Here is a 25,150-nt window from a genome sequence, read left to right as displayed (position 1 = left end):
TCATAAGATTTTATGGTAACTATATTCGTAATGTATTTTTGTCGGTGTTTGTCCTTTGATGCTATGGCCTGTCGGCTACGCAAATAAAGTCTATTCATTCATTCAAAGGTCCTGCTCTTTTATCTTCACAACCACCCTGTAAGGTAGGCAGGTTGGACTGAGAGGAACAAGCTGATGATCACCCAGGAAGTCTTGTGGCTGAGTGGAGATGGACTTGGGGTCTTCCCTGCCCAGGTCAAATTCCTAGGCCAGGGATGGCTTTTTTTCATTTGGGGGCCACACTTGCCCTTGGCCAACCCTCCAGAGGCTGCACGCCAATGGGCAGCTGCGGACAAAAGTGGATGTTGCCTTTCTACACACTTAAGAGAACATGTCACTGTACTCTTTTTGGTGCCTGCGCAAAACATTTTTGTTTAGACAAAATACCCAAATATAGATAATGTTAATATGTATTCTAATATGTTTTTAGTTTATCAATGATTTTTTTAAACATTTTAAATACTTATTCTTAACTGTTTTTACCAGTAATTTTATTGGTTTATTATTTTGAAAACAGTTTTCAGGGTATTTTGTTTGTTTTACATTCAATTGGTATATAAATTTTATGAAATAAAAAATTATACACACCCACAAGTACATCAGCTGAGGTAGGGGGCTATCACTCTCCTTGCTCATCAAATGACTGATCAAACTACAGGAGAGGGGGCAATTTACGTTCCCACCAGGGCCCTGGGCTGGATGGAGAGAGTTACCTCATTTCCAGAACCTCTTGCCGGCTTCCTTCATATTTCCACTTCCAATCGTTTGCTTCAATCTCTTTGGAGATGATCTACAAAACATGGGAACAAGGAACATCATTTAGCTTTCCATTTCAGAGCCCTCGTAACTGTAAAAAGTAATGTGTGAAGCCACTACGAGGCATTTCAAAAATACCTAATGGGATAGACTCAGCACAGAAGGCACATATCAGGAGTGGTTAGGCACAATTGTAAAAACTCTGCCTGCCACTTTTAAATTGACATGGCACCCCTTTCTGTGGGCAAGAAGGGTCACTTCATCCATACCTGTCTAGTAGCTTGCATGTAAACGTCACCCACCTCAGACTGGGAGGACCCCCTGGCAGGCCTGGACCCCAGCACATCTGAGGTACTAGCGGAGTTTGGACAAGGCTACCTTCCGCTTTCACATGCTCAGGCTCAGGCCCAGACTGTGGTTCTCTCATTTCCAGAGGGCAGAACAGTGAGAAAGAGCTAGAGCAGGCTCCTGGCATTTATTGCCAGTCCTGGCCACTGATACTGCCTGCCAGTCAGAGGAGCTGATGTCCTTGTCTGTGTTTGAAGAGGCTGTAAAGCCTGAGTGCTCTGTAGCTCACAGGGTTTGACCTCAGATCAGAAGATTCCTGATTGAAAACCCTGATCCCTTGCACACCATACAATGAGGTGGGCAAGCTTTTCTCTTAGGGTGGCCTTTGCAGACCTGGAACGCAGCTTCAACCCAAACATACATTTGGGGACCCATTTCTGAATTTTTAAATAATCTACTTGCATAGTGGCAGTGCTGCTCCTGTGACTCGCCCTCGGTCATGCTGTGATGTCCTGGCAGTGGGTGCTGACCCAAGAGTTTGAAGGCCAGTGCCTCAGGGGCAGTCTGGGGGGGGGCAGCACATTCTCTCTCTGCCTTTCCTTTCTCATTCCCTCTTCCTCCCAGGAGAGGGACTGATCACTCACAGATGTCTTTGGCTTTTAGGCCTGAGGCTGCAGGTTGCCCATCCCTGCTTTTTAAAAACAGATGGCTCTATAGCCCATTTCTACCTCAACATTTTGTAACTGATTTTAAAAGTAATTTATCATTCTTAGTGACAAAGCACTTTCTCAAACATAACCCCACTGGAATTGCAACGACAGAGATCGTTCTGTGTGCAACTTAAGGGTTAATCCTGTAAGTGTTAAAGTCAGCTAGACAAGAGGGGGAGGGGGTGTTGCTCAGCAACCAGTTGGAATGGTATGATTTTCACCCAATTGGCTGTGTCGTTTCCTGTCTATGTTTAGTTGAATGTCTCCCTGTTATGTACAAGGCCTGAAATAAGAATGACAACACCTCTCTCCTCAAATTATATAGTTTTCTGTTCAGTTTCCTCAGTAAATTGTTATAGGGATTTCTTTAAAACCCAAAGGCAAAAACGTACTAATGACAGGAGGCTACCAAAGACGTTTTTCGAGATGGTGGACAATTTTGACCTGATAGACATTTGGAGATTGAAGAATCCAATGGAGAAAGATTTTACATTTTTTTCAGATGCAAATCTATTGTGCAGTCGCCTAGATAATATATGGTTAACTAAAGACTTGACTCCAAGAGTGACTAAATCTGAAATTTGCCCAAGGACTTGTTCCGATCATAATGCTGTGTTGACAGAGTTAAAATTGTCTCTACAGAGTTCTTTTAGATGGCGGATGAATGATGCTTTACTGAGAAATGATTTGATTGTAAATAAAGCTCAGAAGACCCTAAAGGACTATTTTGAGTTGAATTTGAATCCTGGAATTGAAGCAAGGGACGTATGGGATGCAAGTAAAGTGGTAATGCAAGGTTTTTTGATTCAACAGAATTCTATCAGGAAGAAAGCACAGAATGAGCAAAAGGAAAAAATTCTGTCTCAATGAAAGGAGAAAGAGAAAAAACTGAGATGTAACCCAAAAAATCAACAGATTCAAAAGGAAATTAAGGCATTACAATCTTAGTCTTCACAAATAGTCAACCAAAAAATTGAATGGAAAATTAAATTGATGAAACAAAAGACTTTTGAATTGGCAAATAAATGTGGAAAATTACTGGCTTGGCAATTGAAAAAGAGACAGAAGGAGAGTACAATAAATAATATTATGGAGGATGGTAAGAATATTGAGAACCCAGCAGAGATTAGAAAATGTTTTCAAAAGTACTACTACAAATGTTTTCAAAAGTACTACTACTACTACAAGCAACTTCACAAAAAGGAAAAAGAAGAAAATGAAAAAAATGGAACAGTTTCTGGACAAAAATGGATTGCAGAAAAGAGCCTACTAAATGAATGGATTACAAGACAAGAAGTTGAAGGGGCAATTGCCCAAATGAAAATAGGCAAAGCACCGGGACCTTAACATCCAAGTATTATAAAATATTTAAGGATTGGTTGATACAACCTTTGATGGATGTTTGTAACAAAATATTACAGGGGGACAAAGCACCCGAGTCCTGGAAAGAGGCATTCATCACTCTGATACCCAAACCGGACACAAATAGAGCTCAAGTAAAGAATTACCATAATTTTCTCTCCATAACATGCACTTTTTTGCTCCTAGAAAGTAAGGGAAAATGCCTGTGCGTGTTACGGAGCTAATGCACTGGATCAGAGCCATGGGCAGGGCACAGAAGGGCTTGGATCAGGAAGGATAAAATTTAAGCAACCAGCAGCAAAAAAAAACCCAACCTGGAGCTCTGAGCCACGAGCGCAGTAAAAACCAGGAAGTAAAAAAAAAAGGCTGGGGAAGGCACGGGATGAGGGAGATGGGAAAATGGGAAAACTAGGCAAATCCCCCGCTTCTCAGCTGTTTTCAGGCAGGATAGATTTGAGCATTGTCTGGGTCCTAGTGCCCCTATCGCCTTTTTGTTCTCCATTCTATTGCTGCTGGTGGCTGCTTATCACTCAAACTGAACCTGATACCAGTAGCCACATGTACAAACAAAGTAGAACGCTGCAAGGAGGAGCGCTTTTACACAGCTAATGGCGAATCCCCTGCAATCCAAGTCCTCCTCACTTGCTCAAATCTATTCTGCCTCAAAACAAGGAGCGGAAGGAACAGGCTGCAAACTGTTAAATGGAAAAAAACCCCAGGCACAGGGCAAATACCTTAAGTATACCTTTAAAGCAACAGTGCTCTTTTCCTCCCCGCTCAGCTCCCTGAAAAGCTCCTTCCGAAAAACACCCCACGCGTGCTCCTTGTCCCTTGAGTGCTTTTCCTTCCCTCCCCACTTAAAACGTGGTTTCAAAGCACAGATCCACATGGATCCTCAGGATTTTTGCACTGGGTCACCCCAAATTCACCATCAGATCACATAGCATGTCCATGGCTACAGCCTGCACCAAAAAACAGACACGCACCCACTGTTTCATGGGGCCGCAATGGCGCAAAAACGTGGTTACAAAGCATGGATCCACATGGATCCTCAGGATTTTTGCATTGGGCTACCCCAAACTCACCGTCAGATTACATGTCTGTGGCCACAGCATGAACCACAAAAATCATACATCCACTGTTTCGTTTAGAATATTTTTTTCTTGTTTTCCTCCTCTAAAAACTACGTGCGTGTTATGGTCAGGTGCGTGTTATAGAGCGAAAAATACGGTACCGACCAATTTCTTTGTTGAATGTGGATTATAAAATATTTGCAAATATTTTGTCTACAAGATTGAAGAAGGTTTTGAATAAGCACATACATAAAGATCAATCAGGCTTCCTACCTGAGAGGCATATGAAAGATAATATTAGGAACGTAGTGGATGTGTTGAAAAGATTAGAGGTAAAAAGGAAAACTAAAGCAATGTTAATGTTTATTGATTCAGAGAAAGCCTTTGATAATGTTTCTTGGAGCTTTATGAAGCAGAACGTATGTAATATGGGGGTCGGTCAAAACTTTTTATATGGTATTAATGCAATTTACTTTGAGCAGAAAGCAAAAATTATAATTAACAATGTGGTCTCAGAAGAAATTAGGATTGAAAAGGGAACCAGGCAAGGGTGCCGACTTTCCCCCCTGCTTTTTATTTCTGTCCTAGTGGTGCTGTTGAACATGATAAGGAAGGATGAGGAAGTTAAAGGCATAGTAGTGGGAACTAAACAATATAAGTTAAAAGCCTTTGCTGATGATTTGGTATTGACTTTACAGGACCCTGAGATCAGTGCAATCAAGCACTGAAGATAATTCAAGAGTTCAGACAAGTTGCAGGTTTCAAATTGAATAAGAATAAAAACAAAGTTTTAGAAAAAAAATAACGATACATGAATAACTTAATTTAGAGGAAACCACAGGGCTGAAGTTTGTGAAAAAGGTGAAATATCTGGGTGTAAATATGATTGCAAAAAATTTGAATTTGTATAAAGACAACTATGAAAAGTTATGGAAAGATATCAAAAGAAATTTGGATATCTGGACAAGGTTGAAACTATCTTTGTTGAGCTGAATTTCTGTGATAAAGATGAATGTATTGCCTAAGGTGATATTTTTGTTCCAAGTACTTCCTATCATTGATAATTTGAATTGTTTTAAGGAATGGCAAAAGGTATTATCTAAATTTATCTGGCAGGAGGGGAAACCCAGAATTAAGTTTAAATTATTAACAGATGTGAAAGAGAGAGGGGACTCCTCCCTGCCAGACTTAAGGATCTATTTTGAAGCTGCAGCCTTTTGTTGGTTGAAAAAATGGTGTTTATTGGAAGATACAGATGTTCTAGATTTGGAAGGTTTTGATAATGTATTTGGCTGGCATGCATATTTATGGTATGACAAGATAAAAGCCCACAAAGGATTTAAAAACCATATAATTAGAAAATCTTCATACAATGTTTGGATAAGATACAGGGATCTGCTAGAAAGGAAAACACCCAGGTGGATATCACCATTGGAATCTAAGACCCATAAAAGGTTGAATATGAAAGATATGTGGTTGAAGTACAATGATATTTTGATGGAAGTAGGGGACCAATTTAGATTAAAATCTTATGATCAGTTGAAAGATAAATTAGATGATTGGTTCCAGTACATCCAGATAAATGAAGTGCTGAAAATGGATAAGAAAATCAGTTTTCAAACAGAGAAATCCAAACTGGAAACGGAATTACAAGACACAAAAATAAAAAACCTATCTAAAATGTATAATTTATTGCTGGAATGGCATACGAAAGATGAAGAAGTGAAATCTGTGATGATTGAATGGGCTAGGGATGTGGGGCACAATATTATGATGGTGGACTGGGAGAAATTGTGGAAAAAAGGAATCCAATTTACAGCTTGTAATGTATTAAGAGAAAATCTGATGAAAATGATGTACAGGTGGTATTTAACACCAGTGAAGTTAGCAAAAATGTATCATACTCATGATAATAAATGCTGGAAATGTAAAGAAAAAGAAGGAACCTTTTACCACATGTGGTGGACGTGCCCCAAGGTAAAAGACTTCTGGGGAAGGATTTATAATGAATTGAAAAAAGTGTTGAAAAACACATTTATTAAAAAACCAGAAAACTTTTTACTTGATATAGTGGGGGGGGGGGTCAAATCCCCAAAAAGGATCTTACTTTTTTTCTGTATGCCACAACAGCTGCGAGAATATTACTAGCGAAGAATTGGAAGAAACAAGATTTACCAACTATTGAAGAATGGCAGATGAAGATGATGGACTATATGGAACTTGCCGAATTGACTGGGAGACTCCAGGACCAGAGAGAAGAGACGGTGGAAGAAGATTGGAAGAAGTTTAAAGAATATTTTAAAAAAAAATGTTAATATTTAAATCTTAGAATAGCTTTGGAAGTGGATAGGGTTAGAAAAAAGATGATAGTGTATTTTATAAGTGATAAAATGTGAAGTTTTTTATGGTTAAAGTAAGCGTGGGGGGGGGGGAAGATGGTTAGAAATTATGATATATGTAAACTGCCAAAGATGAAGTAAAATGAAAATCAGATAGGTGGGACTTGGGGAAGCCCACTTAACAATGTTTAGAAAAATAAGGATATGACAAGAATTTGTTTGTATTTTTGTTTTTTCTGTTTGTGTTTTTTATTTGTGTTATAAAATGAATAAAAAAATTTGGGGAAAGAAAAGGATTTCTTTCCCCTCCGAACACTGTCTTCATTATTTAAGTGACTTAAATTAACATACCCAAAACACACACTCCAGAAACAGAGACCACCAATGAGCCTTACATGGTTGACATCCTGATCCCCCCCCCCCGTGCAGCTCTTACCTCCTCTCTGATCAGAGTCAGAACTGCCATCTTATCGGATTCACTGAGGCAAATCGCATCTAGGGGGCTTTCAGCACTCCCTGGCATCTCAGGGGGTGCAGTTCCAGAGGACTTTTCCCCAGAGGATAGTTCAGAACTTCCCTGTGGAAAGAAGGACTGCGTCAAGACAAAAACCAGCCATCCCTTTCGAACTGGGAAAGTTCTTCCTGAACTCGTTACCCCGATTCCAGTGGTCCAAACAAGAGTTCCAAGGAGATGGGAACATGTTACTCAGTGCAACTTTGGATACAATCCAGAATTTATAAACCACCTTCCACATATATATTTCAAGGAAATGGAAAAAGATATAATAAAAACAATTATTTAAAAGGACACCAAAAATAGAATACAATTTAAAACACAAACATAAAATTGAGACCCACAGCAGAGATCCCTAGCCATCCATCTGGGAAAGGTTGTTGGAACAAAAATGTCTTCAATTGTTTCTGGAAAGTGACGATGGGGGGCAAATCTGTGGGTCTTTGAAGTCTAAAATCCTGTGGAAAGTCTGAGGAGGAGGGGGAAATGTCAAAGAAGGGGGAAGGGCTCTGGCCAGGCAAACTGGGCTTAGGAAAAAGAAGCAGCAAAGATGGCCAGGGCAGCACCAAGGTGCTGATACATCAACCATATAGGGCTGTATCTATCTCTACAATTCGGATTCTAAAATGAGGTTCAATCCCTGTATGAGGAAATTGCCTATTCCTGTATTGCAGGGGTTGGACTAGATGATCCTCAAAGTCCCTTCCAACTGTACAATTCTTGAGTCTGTGGTCTTGTCCTTTGCCTCAGGCAGCAAAATGTCATAAGCTGGCCCTGCTCTTTGGGACCACATAAACTCCCCATCCCTAAAAGAGGTTTGAGGTATAATTAATACCCCCCCCGGGAGATGTGTTACTATCTTATGCAACTTCTTTTGGTGTTTCCAGGGTAATTTCTGAAGCTGCTCTTTCACATTTCACACCTAACCTTTGTGTAGTTTGCTCTCCACTCCACCCCAAAGTCCTGCACAAAAGCATCAACCTTAAAAAGGCAGCTGTCAACAAAATTAGCCAGGTGTGTGTACATTGCAAAATGTGTGCAACTGTATTCACTTGCATAATTCAACCTGCTACCTGAGGTGAGCTCCCCTGAACTCAATGTAACTTACATTCAAGTAAGCACAGAATCATAGAATTGTAGAGTTGGACCCCGAGGGTCATCTAGTCCAACCCCCTGCAACGCAGGAATCTCAGCTAAAGCAGCCATGGCAGACGACCATGTATAGGATTACAGTGGTACCTTGGTTCTCAAATGTAATCCTTCCAGAAGTCTGTTTGACTTCAGGAATGTTCAAAAACCAAGGTGCAGCTTCTGATTGGCGCAGACACCTTGGAAACAATAGCCGACAGCCGCATCAAATGTTTGGCTTCCGAAAAAAGTTCACAAACCTGAACACTTACTTCCAAGTTTGCAGCGTTCGGGTTCTGATTTGTTCATCAACTAAGCCGTTTGAGAACCAAGGTTCCACTGTACACTGTTATTTTGAGTTTCAGAATCCAAGAACTAATGTGATGGAAGTGTGTGGTGGGTGGGCAGTCCTTGGCTACGTCTCCCTTGCTACCTGCCTACATCTCCTTTGCGTTCTCTCCACAGAGGACTCCAGGGAAAGAAACATGATGTCAGTATCCCTGCTCTTGCCACTATACTACTTGCAAAGTAGGTTAAAAACAAAAGAAAACCTGAACATCACAGCCTCAGAGTCTAATAAATTGAGCATGTCCATGCAACTTTTTGCACCATTCATTTTAAACACAATGACACACCTTTTGGTTGCAAAATTTGGAGAGAGGCTGCTGCAAAGTAAAAACCAGCCCTGATCCGTCCCAGAAGGAAGTGGCATGATTCATTTTAAATCTGCCCTTTTCTATCCCTTCTCTCCCCCTCCCCTCTACATGCTTACAATACCATAATGCCACTTTAAACAGCCACATCCTCCCCAAAAATTCTGGGAGCTGCAGCTGAGAGCTGTTAGGAGACCCCCATTCAACCAACCATTTAACAATCAATCATTCATCATAGGGAACTTTGGGAGTAGTAGCTCAGGGAGGGGAATGGGGGTTTCTAACAACTCTCAGCACCTTTAACAAACTGCAGCCCCCAGAATTCTTTGTGGAGGAAGCCACAAATGTTTAAAGTGGTGTCACAGCACTTTAAATGTATGGGGTGGATGTTGCTGCCAAGAGGCCTTTTTTCCAGCCAAGGGCTCTCTCAGCAGAGCTGCCAACAGAGACCCTTGGAGACACAGCTCGTCTCCCACATCCCTTCATAGCAAACTTTGAAGATAGCACCCATGTTCACATTCTGCACATGTGGGGCAGGAGCTTACAGCCCACATCCACAGCACGCAGAGGCTCTCTAGTTCAATCCTTGCATCTCCAGGTCACACTGGGACTGTCCCTGTGCGAGACCCTGGAGAGGCAAAACTGAGCTCCAGGGAGCAACGGCTGTGACTTTGCATAAGGAAACTTCCTACACGCAATCCCAACAAAAACTGCCCGCCTCGTAGTACTGTAAGATTGAGGGAGGGGGAGAAGCTCCCCCCTCCACACACTGCAGTTCCCATGACATCCCAACCCCCAACTAGTATTACATTTTTTAGAAACTGCAGGTGTAGCTACCAAGTGCCCTTTATAGCATCATGCATAGTTTGGCTCTAAGGCAAAGTCAGAGAAATCATGCATGCATGTACACCCACACAACAAAGAAGAAACCAGAGGTCCTTCCCAGGCAGGATTCACTAGCCAGCAATGCCACCTGTGGCTGTTCCGTGCTTCAGCAGAAACAACCCCACATATATTCAAAAGTAAGGGAGGGGTGAAAGAGCCCTTGCTGCAATGCATTCAGGTGAAGAGCAAGATGTGAATCTTCTACGGGTGCAGCCACTGCATTTCTTTGCTCAATGGAGGGCAGAAACTGCTCTTGTGCTTACCAAGGGATCCCCAGGGTTGCCCCTCTCCGCCACCTTGCTCAACGATGTGTCCTTCTCAAAACCTAAAGCAGAAGAAATAAGTGGGTCACACAATGGTTGCTGGAGTCTCAGTGGTGATGACTGGAAGAAGAAAGTGGAAGCCCTTTTCTCTGAGTCGAGACTCTCCTGCCCTCCCACCCAACCCCTATTTTTAAGACTATGGGATGCCAAAGTTGCACCTGGAAGATTTCCCCTCTGTGCTTCCTTGCATCGGCTCAGAGGAAGATAGCTCATCCCAGGTTCGGCTATTTGAGCATGCAGCTCAGTCTTATCTGCTCTGGCTGGCAGTGGCTCTCCAGGGCAGTGGTGGCTGGTGCTCGCTGTGACTGATGGGGGTGGAAAGCAGGGGGCCCAACTCTAGGGGGAACCAGAGCCAAAGACAGGGAGAGTCAACGCATTGTGATCCTCTTCCCTGCTGAGTTCTACAAGGGCAACACTGAGACTAAGGAGGAGGAGCCTATAAAATCATGCATGGCTTGGAGAACTGGGATACAGAAAAGCTTGTCTCCCTCTCTCATCACACCAGCACTCCTGGACATCCAGGGAAGTAGAATGTTCAAAAATTCAGGACAAGTAAAAAAGCACCATTTCTCCAGGGTCTTGGGCAGATAAACCCAATGCTTTGAACTGATATGCAGGGATCAGACCTGTCCTGATAGGAAGGACTCTAAGGGTCACCAAGGGCAGATCTACACTTGTCATTTATAACGTTAAAAATGTGTTATTAAAATGTGACACCAGAGGGAGCTGCACACCAGCAAGCCAAAAGCAGTGGGAAACTGCTATTAAGCAGTTTTCTACATTATTTTTCAATACGTTTAGGAGATCAGTGTAGATCCAGCCCAGGTCCTAGGCAGGTGCCTTATATCTGGCCAGAATACATGCCCATCCAGTCCACTGCTGTCTACTCTGATTGGCAGTGTCTCTTCAGGGTCCCAGGCAGAGAAGGCTCTTTCCTATCACCTAATCTACCTGTGCCTTCTTAAGTGGAGACTCCTGGGATTGAACCTGGAGCTTTCAGTATGGAAAGCATGTGCTCGCTCAGTGAGCTGGGTCCCTCCCTGCTTCATCCCTGCACTTGATTCTTTTATTAGTTGGCAGCTCAACAACTGAGCGTCTATCTCATCTCGGTCAGATGTGAAACACTTGTGGAGATCCTGGATGACATGAAAGGACCAGCTGAGCTGTTAGATCTGGGATGATTTTCTGATGTTTTTCACAAATGACACTTGGGTGAAGTGGCTTAATGACCGAGGATGGGAAGGACAGACACCTTCTCCAGCTGGGCAATTTTGCAAAATGGACAACCTAGGAAACTGCCTAAAGAGATCCTGGGAGGCCACCTGAATGTCCCTGGCAATGCCAAAACCCTACAGAAGGGAAAGGGCTGGGATCCAACAGACCTCTTCTCTGGCAGTCACTGGGTGTGCACTGCACTGCCCATCCTTCACATTTTAGATGTTGAGAAGCGCTTCCTCACATTCTTCCTTCAGAATTACAGCCCCCCTTTTTGATGTACATCTGCTGTGTGTATAAAGCAAGAATGTGGCTGCTGGAAACATTTGGAAGTGCTTGCAGCATGCAAATCTAAGCCCCAGAGAACCAAGATTAGCTATGCTATGCAAGCCTGCATGCAGCTTCCTGTAATGTGTGAAGCAGCCCTTCGGATCAATGTCAGAGCCTGAGAGGGGGCTAGGAGAGAAAGTGTTATGTACTGAGTTGAATAGGATCCAAACTGCAGCAGTCTGATTGGTCCTAGAACAATAGGATCCAAAAGGCAGCAGTCTTTCTGTGGAGAAAGTCACGAGAGGAGGACCTGCCGTTTCCGCAACGCAGAGTGCAGGCAGTGCAGAAAATTGGGACACATCGCCCGGGTGTGTCGGGCTCGGCCCACCCGACGCCAGGCATCAGATGACCAATCCAAGAGCCCCAGGTCCCGGGGCCCAACGCACCAAGGCAACTCGACGGAGCTCACGGACTTCCAGGTATACCAGTTGCCCCACCCCAACGTAGAGAAAATTTATGTAGAGGTACAGATAGAGGGGGCCCCATGCCGCATGGAGCTTGACACAGGTTCAACTCTATCCATAATCTCGGCAAGGACCTTAAGGAAACTGTGTCCTACTGGGGGTCCCAAACTCAGGCCGGCCCCATTCACCCTCCGGGACTTCCAGAAACGTAAGGTCCCCACAATGGGGGTGGGGACCTTCAGGGTGCAGTACCGAGGGCGGACGCGGCAACTGGACTTGCTTGTGGTCAAGGGCCCCTACATTAGCTTACTGGGATTGGCATGGTTTGGACCACTGGGGCTAGCCGTCACCGGGGTGAACCACACTACCTTACAAGTGGACGTGGATGCCATATGCAAGGAATTTCCAGGGGTTTTCGATGGGAAATTGGGACAGTATACGGGCCCCCCCATTGCTCTACAGCTTGACCCCGCAGTACGACCGGTCAGGCTCAAGGCCCGCCGGGTCCCATTCGCCCTGAAACCCCGTATAGACGAGGAATTGGACCGACTCGTGGAGCAAGGAGTGCTGGAGCCGGTGCCTAATGCCCCCTGGGAAACCCCAATCGTCACACCCGTCAAGCCGAATGGTTCGGTCCGCATCTGCGCAGACTACAAATGTACCATAAACAAGGCCCTCACGGCCCATGCATACCCAGTGCCAGTGGTCAGCCATGTCCTTGCTACCCTGGCTGGGTCGAAAATTTTTGGCAAGCTGGACCTGGCTCAAGCATATCAACAGCTGCCAGTAGATGAGGCCACAGCAGAGGCACAGACGATTGTGACGCACAGAGGAGCGTTCAGGGTAAAGCGGCTGCAATTCGGTGTCAGCGTGGCACCAGGCATATTCCAGAATCTAATGGACTCTCTCCTTAAAGGGATTCCTGGTGTCACCCCCTTCTTCGATGATGTGTTGATTGCCGGGCCCACATCCGAGGAGTTTGAGGACCGCCTCCGCACCGTTCTGCACCGTTTCCAGACGGCGGGTCTCAAGGTGAAGCGGGAAAAATGTCTACTAGGAGTGCCTCAGGTGGACTTTCTGGGATTTATGGTGGATGCAGAAGGGGTCCACCCGACTGGGGACAAGGTACGGGCCATTTGTGATGCCCCAGCGCCCAAGAACAAGACTGAACTTCAGGCCTTCTTGGGACTATTGAACTTTTACCATTCCTTCCTTCCCCACAAGGCGGCGGTAGCGGAGCCCCTACACAGACTCCTGGACAAGCGGGCCCCTTGGGTGTGGGGCCAGCGCCAGGAGGCCGCATTCCAGGCAGTCAAGGACTTGCTTGTCTCAAACTCGGTCTTGGCACACTTCGACGAGAGGCTGCCGGTGGTGCTAGCATGCGACGCCTCACCCTATGGCATTGGCGCTGTCCTGGGACACCAACTCCCGGATGGAAGAGAGGTACCGGTGGCATACTTTTCCCAGACACTCAACGCAACCGAGCGGAACTACTCGCAAATCGACAAGGAGGGTCTGGCAATCGTGAAGGGAGTAAAAAAATTCCATGATTTCTTGTACGGGCGGCCCTTCACCGTGGTGACTGACCACAAGCCGTTGCTTGGCTTGTTTGCCCCCGAAAAGCAGACCCCCCAAGTGCTGTCTCCTCGCGTCCTCAGGTGGTCAATTTTCCTTGCCAGCTACCAGTATGCACTGATTCACCGCCCTGGGAAGGCGATGGGCCATGCGGACGCCCTCAGCAGGCTACCACTACCGGAAACAGGCCCTGACCCAGCACCTGCACAAGAGGTTATGAGCCTGGAGCTGCTTCCCGACCGCCCCATTCAGGCACAAGAAGTTGCACACCATTCCAAGAAAGATAGGGTCATCTCCCGGGTCCTGGACTGGGTGTGGAGGGGATGGCCCAGCAGCAGCCCCGGGCCAGAATTTGCCGGCTACACAACCCGCAAACATGAACTGTCGGCCCACAAGGGGTGCCTGTTATGGGGAAGCAGGGTCGTTGTTCCCCAGCCCCTCCGCAAAAGGGTCCTCACAGCCCTACACGAGACACACCCAGGGGTAGTAAGAATGAAGGCCCTTGCCAGGAGTTATGTGTGGTGGCCGGGGATCGACGGAGAGATAGAGGCCTGGGTCAAACACTGCCAGGCCTGCCAAGAATCCCGCCCAGATCCCCCAAGGGCCCCAGTCCAGTCCTGGGAGTCCGCCCGAGCACCATGGTCACGCCTGCATGTGGACTTCGCTGGCCCCTTTCAGGGGAAAACATTCTTCATAGTGGTGGACTCTTACACCAAATGGCTGGAAGTCGCACTGGTACCGTCCACTTCTACGTCCGCAGCCATCCGGGTACTACGCAGGCTGTTTGCAACCCACGGGCTCCCTGACACTCTCGTCTCAGACAATGGGACTGCATTTACATCAGGAGAATTCCAAACCTTCACAGCGCAGAATGCCATCCGCCACATCCGTTCAGCGCCATTCCACCCTGCCACCAATGGCCAAGCAGAACGCATGGTGCGGACCACCAAGGACACCCTTCACCGCATGACGCAAGGGGATTGGGAGTACCGCCTTGCCACATTCCTTCTAGCACAGCACAGCACCCCCAGCTCAACGACTGGCCGGAGCCCCGCTGAACTACTAATGGGTCGGCGCCTTGCAATCAGATTGGACCGCCTTCACCCCGATAGAGCTCAGGATGAGGTAGTGGTGGGGGAAGGCAGGAACCCCCGGACCTTCGAGGCCCAGGACCCAGTGTACACAAAGAATTTTGGGGCAGGCCCTGCATGGGTACCCGCCACAGTCACCAGGGTCACTGGCCCCGTGTCGTACGAGGTGCTAACAGATGGGGGACAATGCTGGTGCCGCCACTGCGACCAGATACGGCGACGATTCCCGGGAGAAAACCAGGAGGAGGAGGACAGGTCAGAGGAGTCCCAAGGGAACAATGGGGCAGTGAGGCCCATAGAGCAGCAGGGGCAAGCAGGAGAGGCAGAATCAGTAAATACAGAGAGGACCCGTGAGGCCGAAAGGACACCGGAACCAGAACCACGACTGAGCGAGCCGGTTGCGCCAGACCATACAGCCCCATCACAGCCAGCATCCTTGGAACACGAGCCAGAACCTGAACCCCGGACCAGGGAACACCCCAGGCCGCAACCACACGTAGGCCGCCGGCGTACCTCGAGGACTATGAATGCGACCTCCCGGGCAGGACTGGAACTTAGAGGGGAGGGGTGTTATGTACTGAGTTGAATAGGATCCAAACTGCAGCAGTCTGATTGGTCCTAGAACAATAGGATCCAAAAGGCAGCAGTCTGATTGGTCCTAGAACAATAGGATTCAGAATGCAGCAGTCTGATTGGTCCTAGAACAATGCAGCAGTATGATTGGTTGGCAGGAACCACCCAATCATGCTCCAGATAGAAGTGAATCCACAACCTGATTGGCTTACAGTAGAATTCCGGAATTAGCCAATCATGTGCAGCCCATTGTGTAAATAATGTATATAAAGCAGATACCTTGAGGGGACTTTCATTCATTCCTCCTCACCACTATGAGCTGAATAAAGAGCATGAAATCACTTTGCGACTCTGAGTATATTTCAGAAAGGTTGGAGGATACTTGACAATGATGAAGCCAAGAGTGCTGCATAATTGGTTACAATAAAATGCTTGGTCGGAATCCCAGATCAGTCATAAAGCCTGACCTTGAACCAAGCCATTCACCCTCTGCAGGTAACCTGAGACACCTCCATGTCAATGGGATGTGGTGCTCCAGATGTTGTGAGACTTCCCATCTCCATCTGCTGCAGCCAGCTGGGCCAATGGAGTACAAGGTTGGAGTGGCTGGATGCCTCTGAATACCAGTCGCTGGGGAACAACAGTAGGAAAGAGCATTTGCCCTCTTCTCCTGCTTGGGGGTGTGTGGGTGGCATGTTGGGAATGGGATGCTGGACAGATCTAGCCAGGCTCTTCTTGTGCTTTTAGGATCTGAATAACACATGGATGTGAAGGGATGGGGGAAGGAAACAATCCATTGCTCTTGTGCAGCTCCATTCATTTCAATGAGGCATGCTCAGGAAAACTTCATTGCAGACCATAGCACATGTCGACTAGCAGAACAGAAGGGGGGGCTTGCTGCTTAGCTTTTCTGCTTCAGGTAGTAAGATTTTGTGTGAATTCCTCCACATGCAAAAACTAACATTGAAAAATTGCAGAAAATAAGAAGTGCCAGAATAGGGTGACTTAGTTTTTGTTCTTCTCTGTTCTCCCTTCCTTGTTGTTACTGCTTTGCAGGAAAAACAGCTGTCATTTTGCTCCACTCCATGAAATGGGGCATCACACCCTGTGGAGATTTGCATGTGGTTCTTAGCAGCAGCTGTTTTCTCTCCCCAGAATAACAAGAATGCAAGCATCATAATAGTCAAAGCTGATCGAAACAAGTTTCATGTGTTTTCTTCTATTCTTATCAGCTAGGCCAATAAATGCCATCTCCAGTTGCCTCGGAATGCTCCTCAAGCCCCTTGGACTCAGCCATGGGGCTTTGGCCTTTGGGGATCTGCTAAAGCATTCAAGACTGTGTATTTGCAGGGAACCCTTTTCATACTGGCCTGGTTCACAAATAACGCTAAGCCATGGTTTGTTTAGCTGAAGTGAGGTTTGCGTGAATGTCTGAACCCAGAATAGCAGACTAACTAGGGGTTGTTTTCTGACAACAAAATCAAGTTGTGAAGCCAAGGTCAGTTGTGGGCTTACAAACTGTGGCATGTTTTAACTATGATTTGGCATCATGATCATTATCAAGACTATTTCTATACTACTTAATATTTAAAAATACCTCTAGATGGTGTATAAGCAACTAAAATAGCAACAATAAATATAAAATGACACATAAACCATTATACAAATTAGTCTTAAATATATACAGATATCTATTTCTCCTCCTCCTGACACACCTCCTTACTCAACATGTCTCAGCCTCCTGGCTCCCACTGAGGGCCCAAACTCCCAAATCACCCCTGAGATCTCACAACAAAGAAGGTTCCTGGAACCCGCTGACCGCACTTGAGTCTCTCACATGAGGCTTGCTTTTATGGGCAGACACCGAGGGTGATGGCGCCTCCTCAGACCTCCCACAGCTGGAGGCCAGTCACCCAGTTCCAGGTAACAGTAGGTTTGATTGGGCAAGTGTCTCAGGGGAGCCAAAGGGTGGCTAATAGGCCACCCCCAGCTCCTTCTCTGGCCTCTGGACTGCACATCTCTCCTCTTCCACACCCAACAACTTTGCTTAACCAAGGGTTGCTTTGGAACTCACCAAGCTACAGAGGATGGTGCTGGAGCCACAGAACCAAGCTGTGGCTTGTTTGCTCATTTGCAAGACAAGCTATATGGGCCTGAGATCTCCTTTTCAAATACCCTACCAAATGGTGCTTCCCCTCCTACACACTGACTTGGATTCATAAGAAACAGGAAGCCAAACTGTGGCTTAGTGTGAACAAGCTGATGCATGGGGTGAAATTTGCAGCTGACTTGCTCTGCAACCAGGAGCTATGCCATGGTTTTGCTCTGCGTTTTATGCAAACCGAAGCTTGTGGTTTGTCTCACTCAGGACATACTATGAACCCAAGAACCAACCTTGGCTATAGCTTGTGGGTCGTATTTTTGCTTAGTGGGCCATGTGAACCGAGGCTTATGGTTTGTCTCACGCCAAACAAACTGCAGCCAAATTTTGTCCTGGGTTATCACTCATAGTTTGTTTCAAGCAAGCCAACCCACAAGCTAACAAGAGTTTTTTCAAAGCAACTATCCTGCAACAACAACAAAAGATCCCTCCGCCTTGGAACACACTTTTAAAAGAAAAGCCTGACTGGCTCTTCAGATTCCTTTTAATGGAATAACATTTTAAAGAAATGCCTGAAGGAACTGATATTATAGTTTGAAATCTTGTTTATTCTGCTATATTTTACTCCAAGAAGACCCATTTATCCTAAATAGAACCCAATAAGGCAGACATGTATGTACAATATATATATATTTTAATGTGATCACATTGAGATCCCAAGATGAATTTTTGCAAGTAACTCTTAGAAATATGGTGTAATCAATACATTACTTAGGAAATTTTTAATCATATTAATTTTTAATGACTTTTTAAATTTTGAAACTTAAATTTAGAATTCAAAGCAAGCCCATCCTGTGACATATCGTATTAAAGCCCATGAAGATCTGAAGAGATTAGTATTTTTAGTTTTGAAATATCACAATTCTGGGCTGAGCTTTAAAGGTTTTTATGTAGCATGGCAAGGCCAAAATTTTTTGAAATTCCCTCATAACTAAAAACAGGATGAGATAAAAAATTAAAAACTGAGACCTGGGACCTTCTCTTAGACTACTTTTAGGAAACTGAAACTGAAAGCAGTATGAAATGGTAAGATAAAAGGCATTTGATCACTTGACATGGAATGATCCAGCACTTAGTTCAGGGGTGGAGAACCTGGTGGGTCAGATCTTTCTCTCTCCTTGCTGCACATGTCAACTTTGGCAGCTGGGCAGGGCCATCTACCTGCCAATCATCTGAGACCACCATGAGGTCATATGTCAACTGGCCTGCAGGCAGGGGTCTGCTTTGCCAGTGCACTCCTTGCTGGGTTGAATTCTATGCTCATAGCTGATAAGCACAGACTTCAGTCCTTCTGCTTCAGAAATGCTGAACATGTTCCTGTAACTGCTTACACCGTTGTCAAATGCAGAGATAAGTAAGGGTCCAGGCTTTGTTCCCTCTCTTGCCACCCACCAAAAAGAGACATTTAGAGCTTTTTCTAATGCTTTTGAGATATAAAATCTGGCAAAGCATGGAATGAGGATGGTTCTGTAGTTAATGAAAGAGAGTCTACAAGGTGAGGAAGTTTCAATAGTTTTAAATCAGTAGATCACAAAAAGCTTTAATTAATTAATTAATTAATTAATTAATCGGACTAGATAAATTTTAATCAGGGGGGGCCACTAGGTGGCGCATCGGAAGATGGCTGACAATAACATCTCTCCGACCCACACGAGGTAATTTGGAGGCTATGATGGGGGTAATTAGCCTCCTTAACCCCCCCCAGGATGGTGGGGGGGATGGCCCTTGCCTGCTGTGCCCTATACCACCCCCGAATTTGTGGGGGTGGGGGCACTAGGCACAAAGCCCTCCTGTGGGATTCCGGCACTCCTGGACGCCGTCCCTGATTCGCGCTGCTAGTTGCAAGCATCTTCAAAAGAAACAATTTGGACGAGATAAATTGCACATGCTTCAAGGAAAAAGGGGAGTAAAGACTGCTGACTGAAGAGATCTCTGATAACAAGACAAGAATAAAATATGAGAAGATACGTCAAGATACGGTATGACTTGAGGGGGGAGGGGGGGAAAATCCCTGTCTTTCATTATGTGATTTAACAAGAATCCCCTCCCCAAATGAGTCAGGAACTAAGGACTTAAGCTGTGGATTTAAGGCTGTGTGGAGATAAACTTTCGAACCAAAGCAATGTTTCAAGACGAAGCTGGAAAGCTAAGAGTTTTGGAATGACGCAGTTAAAAATGCCGTCGCCATTTTGGGAGACATTGTTGGAGCTCTTGGGTCTGGGAGGAGAAAGAGAGAAATAGAGTTGTTTACATACGTCTCGGTGGGACTCAAGAGCGAAAAATGCCAAATTTATGATGGAAAGAGCGATGTTATCTACAAAGGAGATATATGGAAACCATCTGGACTTAGTGGAGGAACGGGAAATCCACACAGGATTATTATTTTGCTTATCAGCTTAAGGAGACTAACAGAAGAGATCGTAAAGGAAAAATAGAAATTATATGAACAAGATATGATGTGGAAACACCAAGATAAGACTGAATAGAATTATGAATTTTGTTTGGACTGATTGGGACTGATTTGGACATTAACGCAGTAATAAGAAGATGATCTGAATCCCCCTTTGGATCTTGAAGTATGGGTTCCCCCAACAAAATTTAAAAATTTGGCTTTGTAATTTGGAATCTATGTGATGTGATTTAATTTGATGTGATTGGCCAGTTAATAAAAATTATTTTTTTAAAAAAAAAAAAAAGATAAATTTTAATCAGAGTTAAAGGTTCCCCTCTTCAGTTTTCTTTTTCTAGTGGGCCATTTTGGTTTTGCTACATAGCCCTACCAGAAAATTAATGTGGAAAACATAAAAGATGTCCAGCCACCTAATAATTAAACAGTACACTGGCTTAGGGACAAACTTGGTGCTACTCCAGTTGCAGGGTCAGCAACCATGTCTGGGTGTTTAAAAGGGGAAGGGCTCAGGGGCACAGCATCTGCACTGCATGCCAAAGGTCTCGGGTTGGATTCCCAGCATCCCCAGGCAGGGCTGGGAGGGACCCTCGCCTGGGACCCTGGACAGCCACTACAAGTCAGGGCACACAATACTGGGTTAAATGAACCAACGGTCACTGGAAGAAGGCCTCTTCCTCTGTCCTAAAGTTTAATACCAATACATGTGGGAGCCCCTCCTGTTCACTGAGAGCGCAGCACCCAGAGAGGAGAAAGTCTTCTCTCCCCAGCTGTAATTTCGACACCCCCCTTCACTGCAATTGGCCTTAGAAGAAAAGGTTCTCCTGGTGTGAACAGGCACTTTCAGGATAAAGCAAAGTTCACTGGGGGTAGGAGATTTACACCAAGAGTGCAAAATTAGCAATGGGGGTGGTGGTGAGTGAATGCATGGCCATGAAATTAGATGTCTGCTTCCCAGTCTCAAAAAGACACCTTTACATGGGCTTTGGTGATAAGCACATTAAGTGAAACTTAACTGGAATTAAGGCTACAATCCTAAACACGCTTGCTAGGGACTGAGCGTTCCATCAAATGGAGCAGGGCTTACATCCGAGTGAACACACAGAAGAGAGTTTCTTTCAAAATGGCAGGTGCCTATTTGACCCAAAATCCATTTATCAGCTGACAGTCCTCTCAAGAAACACACACACGTTCCCCCAGTGCCGCTTCTTCCCTTGGAGCCTTCCAGGTGTTGGCAACTGCAATTCCCATCAGAATAGCCAGCACTGTTGGGAGCTGTAGTCCCCAACACCTGGAGGGCATAGGATGGGGAGGTTAAAGGTTAAGACAAGGGCGCGTGAAACAGAGAGGGAGAGACTTTCGTACCTTCTCCTGGGGATGAAAACGTATGATTTATGGCAGACGCAGGAACATTGGAACACTCAAAGTACTCCAGGTCTTCCTCTGGCTCACCTTTCGCCTCCAACTCAGCTGCCTTTTGACTGGAGGATGTGCAAGCCAGTTTCTCTTCATCAGTGGCATGCCCATCTCGGTTGGAAAGGTCTGGGATTTTGGAGGCAAGCACGGCTTCCTCTTTGTCCTGCACAAGCAAGGAGACAGTTAAACAGGGATCAGCCCGTTGCCCAGGACTTGGATAACATTAATTGGGGGGGGGGGAGGAATCCGGAAGTGCCCAGGGACAGCTGTCTGTGCCTTCCATTCCACTCCTTCTCACTTTCCAGCTTCTTAAAACATTGAATTGATTCTATATTTATTGTCAGCCACCAAAATGGTTCTTGCAAGAAAATGAAAATATTTAGGGGGGTTGAATAAGGATATCTGGTAGAGTCAAATCTGGTCCATAGCTAATACACTGAAAAGCAAACTTGAAAATTAAGGTACACCAGAGGACACCCCTCTAAAAAAGATTCATTCTTGATACGGTACATGGCAAAATGTATTTCATATATTAATGATGATTGAAATGTTCAAATATGCTTCTATTTGGAATTCTTAGCAACCTTTTAAAGTGAGAATATCACAAGATCTCAAAGACAATATCCTGATATTTTTAAATAAATCAAATTTTTTTTAAAAAAATGCTGCTACTTCTCAATGCCAGTAATAATGAGGGGGGGGAATGAGGGGGGGGGAATGAGAAGGAAACAACTCAGGTTTGTGCTTTGTATGAGCATGTTTAATTTTAGTTTTCATTTGTTCCCCCCACCCCCTGGTTCTTGTGTGCAACTGAGGTGTATATTCTTGTTTAAATAAATAAATATTTTTATTATTATTCTTTTTTTAAAAAGCTTCTGGAAAAAGAGTTAAATTAGCCTGCAGCTCTTGTCTTCCTAACAGGCAGGCAGTCGGATGCCTCCGTGGGAAGGGCCGTGGCTCAGTGGTACGGCTCATGCTGTATCTCAAACAAGGCTCAGGTTCTTCCTGTTCAGGCTGGCGGGGGGGAACCCTCTCTGGAAGACTGGAGAGCTCCTGCCAGTGCTGGAGCTGATAGGTAGCCTATTCTGACACAAGGCGGCTCCCAACGTAGCTTGGTGGAGAGCCACTGCAGACAATACCAATGGTCTGACTCAGCCTATATTCCAGGGTCTGCTTTAGGTTCTTAAGATGCCCTCAGTGTGGACCGTTCCCTGAGTGGATTCCCCTCTTTGCCATTTGCCCTCTTCCCCTGTGCCCCATCAGCTCCGCTGCCCTGCAGGAAAGAGCAAGGCAAGCAAAAACTGCCATTCCTTCTTCTTCCCTTGTCTCCTTTTGGACAGTAGGAAGAGGGCAGATAGAGGCAGGAACAGCAGAGAGTAATTCTGAGGGACGTGGTCCCAGGCAGAGGCCCAAGGATGCCAACTCTGGAAGGTGCACCTGTCCCCGGCTGCTAGTGTAAGGAACCCTTCTCCAAATCCAAAGCTCTTCCACATGGATTACTACTTAAGACAAGCCTTGCTGGATCCAGCCAGTGGCCCATTGAATGCGGCCTCCTGCTCTCACGTCCCCCCCAGTAGATGCCTAAGAGAAGCCTGCAAGCAGGACCTGAGCACCACGGCTCTCCCCCAACCCCCCCCAGAGGTGCACAGCCTCTGACAGTGGAGGGAGACTATAGCCATCGTGTGGGCCTTCTCTCCTGTGAATGTGGGGAACAAGTGGCAGTTCTTGGCTACCCCATACCTGGGAGCAGACATCAAGAACCAGGGACGGTGCTTCGTATTTCTTCACCTTGCAGCCACTCCTGCAGAGAGAAAGGGAGGACGGGGTCAGCGTTGGACTTTCTGTTATTGGGTGTGGGGTAGGGAGCTGAGGAGTCAGGGAGGGAGGCAAGTAGGCAGGACCAGATGGCAGGACCAGAATTGGCACCCACGTTGTTGGCATAGCAGATCTCAGCCCTGAGCAGGAGGTGGGGAGAGAAGAAGGGAGAGACCAACACAACGGCTACTGTGCTTAAAAGACCATAGACTCTGAAACAGCCAACACTTAAAAGCCGTTTTGCACGAGGGCAAACACAGGTCTGCTGCCAACTCAGCCAATCCTGGATATTAAGCAGCAGAGTCAGTTTTTCCAGCTGGGGAAAGGGTGACGATTCAGTGGCACAGTACTTGTTAAATGCAGGAAGGCCCTGGGTTCAACCCCCAGCACCTCCAGGTAGGGTGGGAAAGAGTCCTTCCTGAATACCTGCAGATCTGCTGACAGTCAGAGAAGATAATACTGAGCTAGACTGATCCATTATCTGATTTGATATGAGGCACCTTCCTACGCTGCTACTGGTCTCTTGCTAAAGCATCTCAGAAGTTAACTTTGCCTCTTGTAATGACTTTGGCTCAACAATGTTTGAAACTGAAATCATAGCACCACAGAATTGTACAGCTGGAAGGGACCGCAAGGATCATCTAGTCCAAGTGGACTAACACTTTCCAGGAGAAGCAGAGGAACAATACCATGGATGTGGCAGCATCTACAGATTTTCTTTCTTGCTGTGGACTTGGAAGAGGAAGCCAAGTGATGCCACTGCGGGAAAGGGCACAAGAGGAAAGCACAGTGGAACAAAAAGCTTTCCCCAGGAGCAGGAGAGCTGCTTCTGCCTGCGAAGCCCTGTGCAAATCATGATACCCCATTCAGATGTAATGGGCACAGCGCCTCTTGCCAGGGGAGGCGAGAGTAGGCAGAGTGCACCAGCAGGCAGTTCATTCACAGAAACACCATGATAAGCCAGGAAGCCTGACTTATGCCAGAGGCTGGGCAGATTTCATTCTGCTTTTCATACAGAACTGGCCTCCCAAAGCAGCTCAGGTCCATAAAGAACTGAACACAGTGCTAGGAACCCACCAATGAAGCTGGACAGCAAGAGCCCCCTCTTGCCACGGCTGCCCAGAAGCTGCCATCCACTTGCTGTCTCTGACCATGGAGGCGCCATGCAGTAAGACCCACCCCATAGGCATCTAATCCCCCTTTCTAAGCTGCTAGTCCTCACAGTCATCTTGCCACAGCAACATGAAGGAAGACTTGACTTTGGTTTGCCCTGAAACTGCCCATCCATCCAATGTGATGGGGAAAATCTCCATAAGGATTGTGCAGCATTTGATAGAGGATCTATGCCTTGGCCTTATACCAGGAGTGGGGAAACTCAGGCCCAGGAGCCCAGTGTGGCCTCTGTAGCCCTTGGAACTCTCTCCAGGCCATGCCCCTCCCTGTAGACCACACCCCTCTCTGGCAAAGGTGTCCCGGAGCGGCAGCAATGCCTCTTGCGTCCCAGCTGTGTGTGGAAACTGGTCCTATAAACAAAGATCAACATGGCAGTCCTTCCTCTGCCCACTTCTGCCTTGATCCCTGCCTACTGCTAGCAGGTGGCCCCCAGAACGTTGCCCAGAAGAGAAGGTGGCCCTTGGGATGAAGAAGGTTCCCCAAGTGCTGCCTCAGGCTCTCCTTTTTCCTAAAGCAAGAAAAGGCGCCTATTGCAGCCTCTCTTCAGATGGCAGGGCGGATAACTGGTGTCACTCCCTACGCTGTTGGCCATGACACCTGGGACTTGAGGACCACATCCTCCCCACTCTGTTCTGGGGAAACTTTTACCGTGCCTAGTTCTGTAGGTTTTCCATTTCTGCAATGTGGAAGATAAGAGCTAGCTGAAGCTCCCCACTAGAGACTGTGAAGGGCCATGATCTCTGAAACTATGTGGCTTTTTTACTGAAGACCCAGACATTTGTTTCTGAACAAAGGTGGGCTAACCAAAAACGAATTCTTGGCTTTGGAATGAAAGAAGAGCCATAATGTTTTGGGGGGAGGGAGCGGGGGGGCACACAGCAAATGCACAGAATTTGTTATGCCTTGGAAACCCATAGAAA

At 46.1% G+C, this 25,150-nt stretch overlaps 1 protein-coding gene across 12 annotated transcripts in view; it reads right to left on the bottom strand.

The window, feature by feature from the left end:
* The window catches only part of TACC1 (transforming acidic coiled-coil containing protein 1), an 88,177-nt gene that overhangs the window by 8,197 nt on the left and 54,830 nt on the right, over positions 1-25,150 (bottom strand). For 7 of the 12 annotated variants that reach the window (XM_083588490.1, XM_083588499.1, XM_083588497.1 and 4 more), the window contains 5 exons: positions 22,983-23,043; positions 21,192-21,405; positions 10,011-10,072; positions 7,004-7,144; positions 753-829 (listed from right to left, as the gene is read on the bottom strand). In XM_083588490.1, coding sequence (XP_083444616.1) covers positions 753-829; positions 7,004-7,144; positions 10,011-10,072; positions 21,192-21,405; positions 22,983-23,043 — 555 coding nt within the window. The remainder of the gene's footprint in view (positions 1-752; positions 830-7,003; positions 7,145-10,010; positions 10,073-21,191; positions 21,406-22,982; positions 23,044-25,150) is intronic. The other 5 variants (XM_083588492.1, XM_083588491.1, XM_083588498.1 and 2 more) reach the window with 1 other exon arrangement.

This window comes from Podarcis filfolensis (assembly GCF_964270895.1).
Source record: "Podarcis filfolensis genome assembly, chromosome: 15".
In the NCBI taxonomy this organism is placed as follows: domain Eukaryota; kingdom Metazoa; phylum Chordata; class Lepidosauria; order Squamata; family Lacertidae; genus Podarcis; species Podarcis filfolensis.
This window is presented reverse-complemented; position numbering and strand designations above follow the sequence as displayed.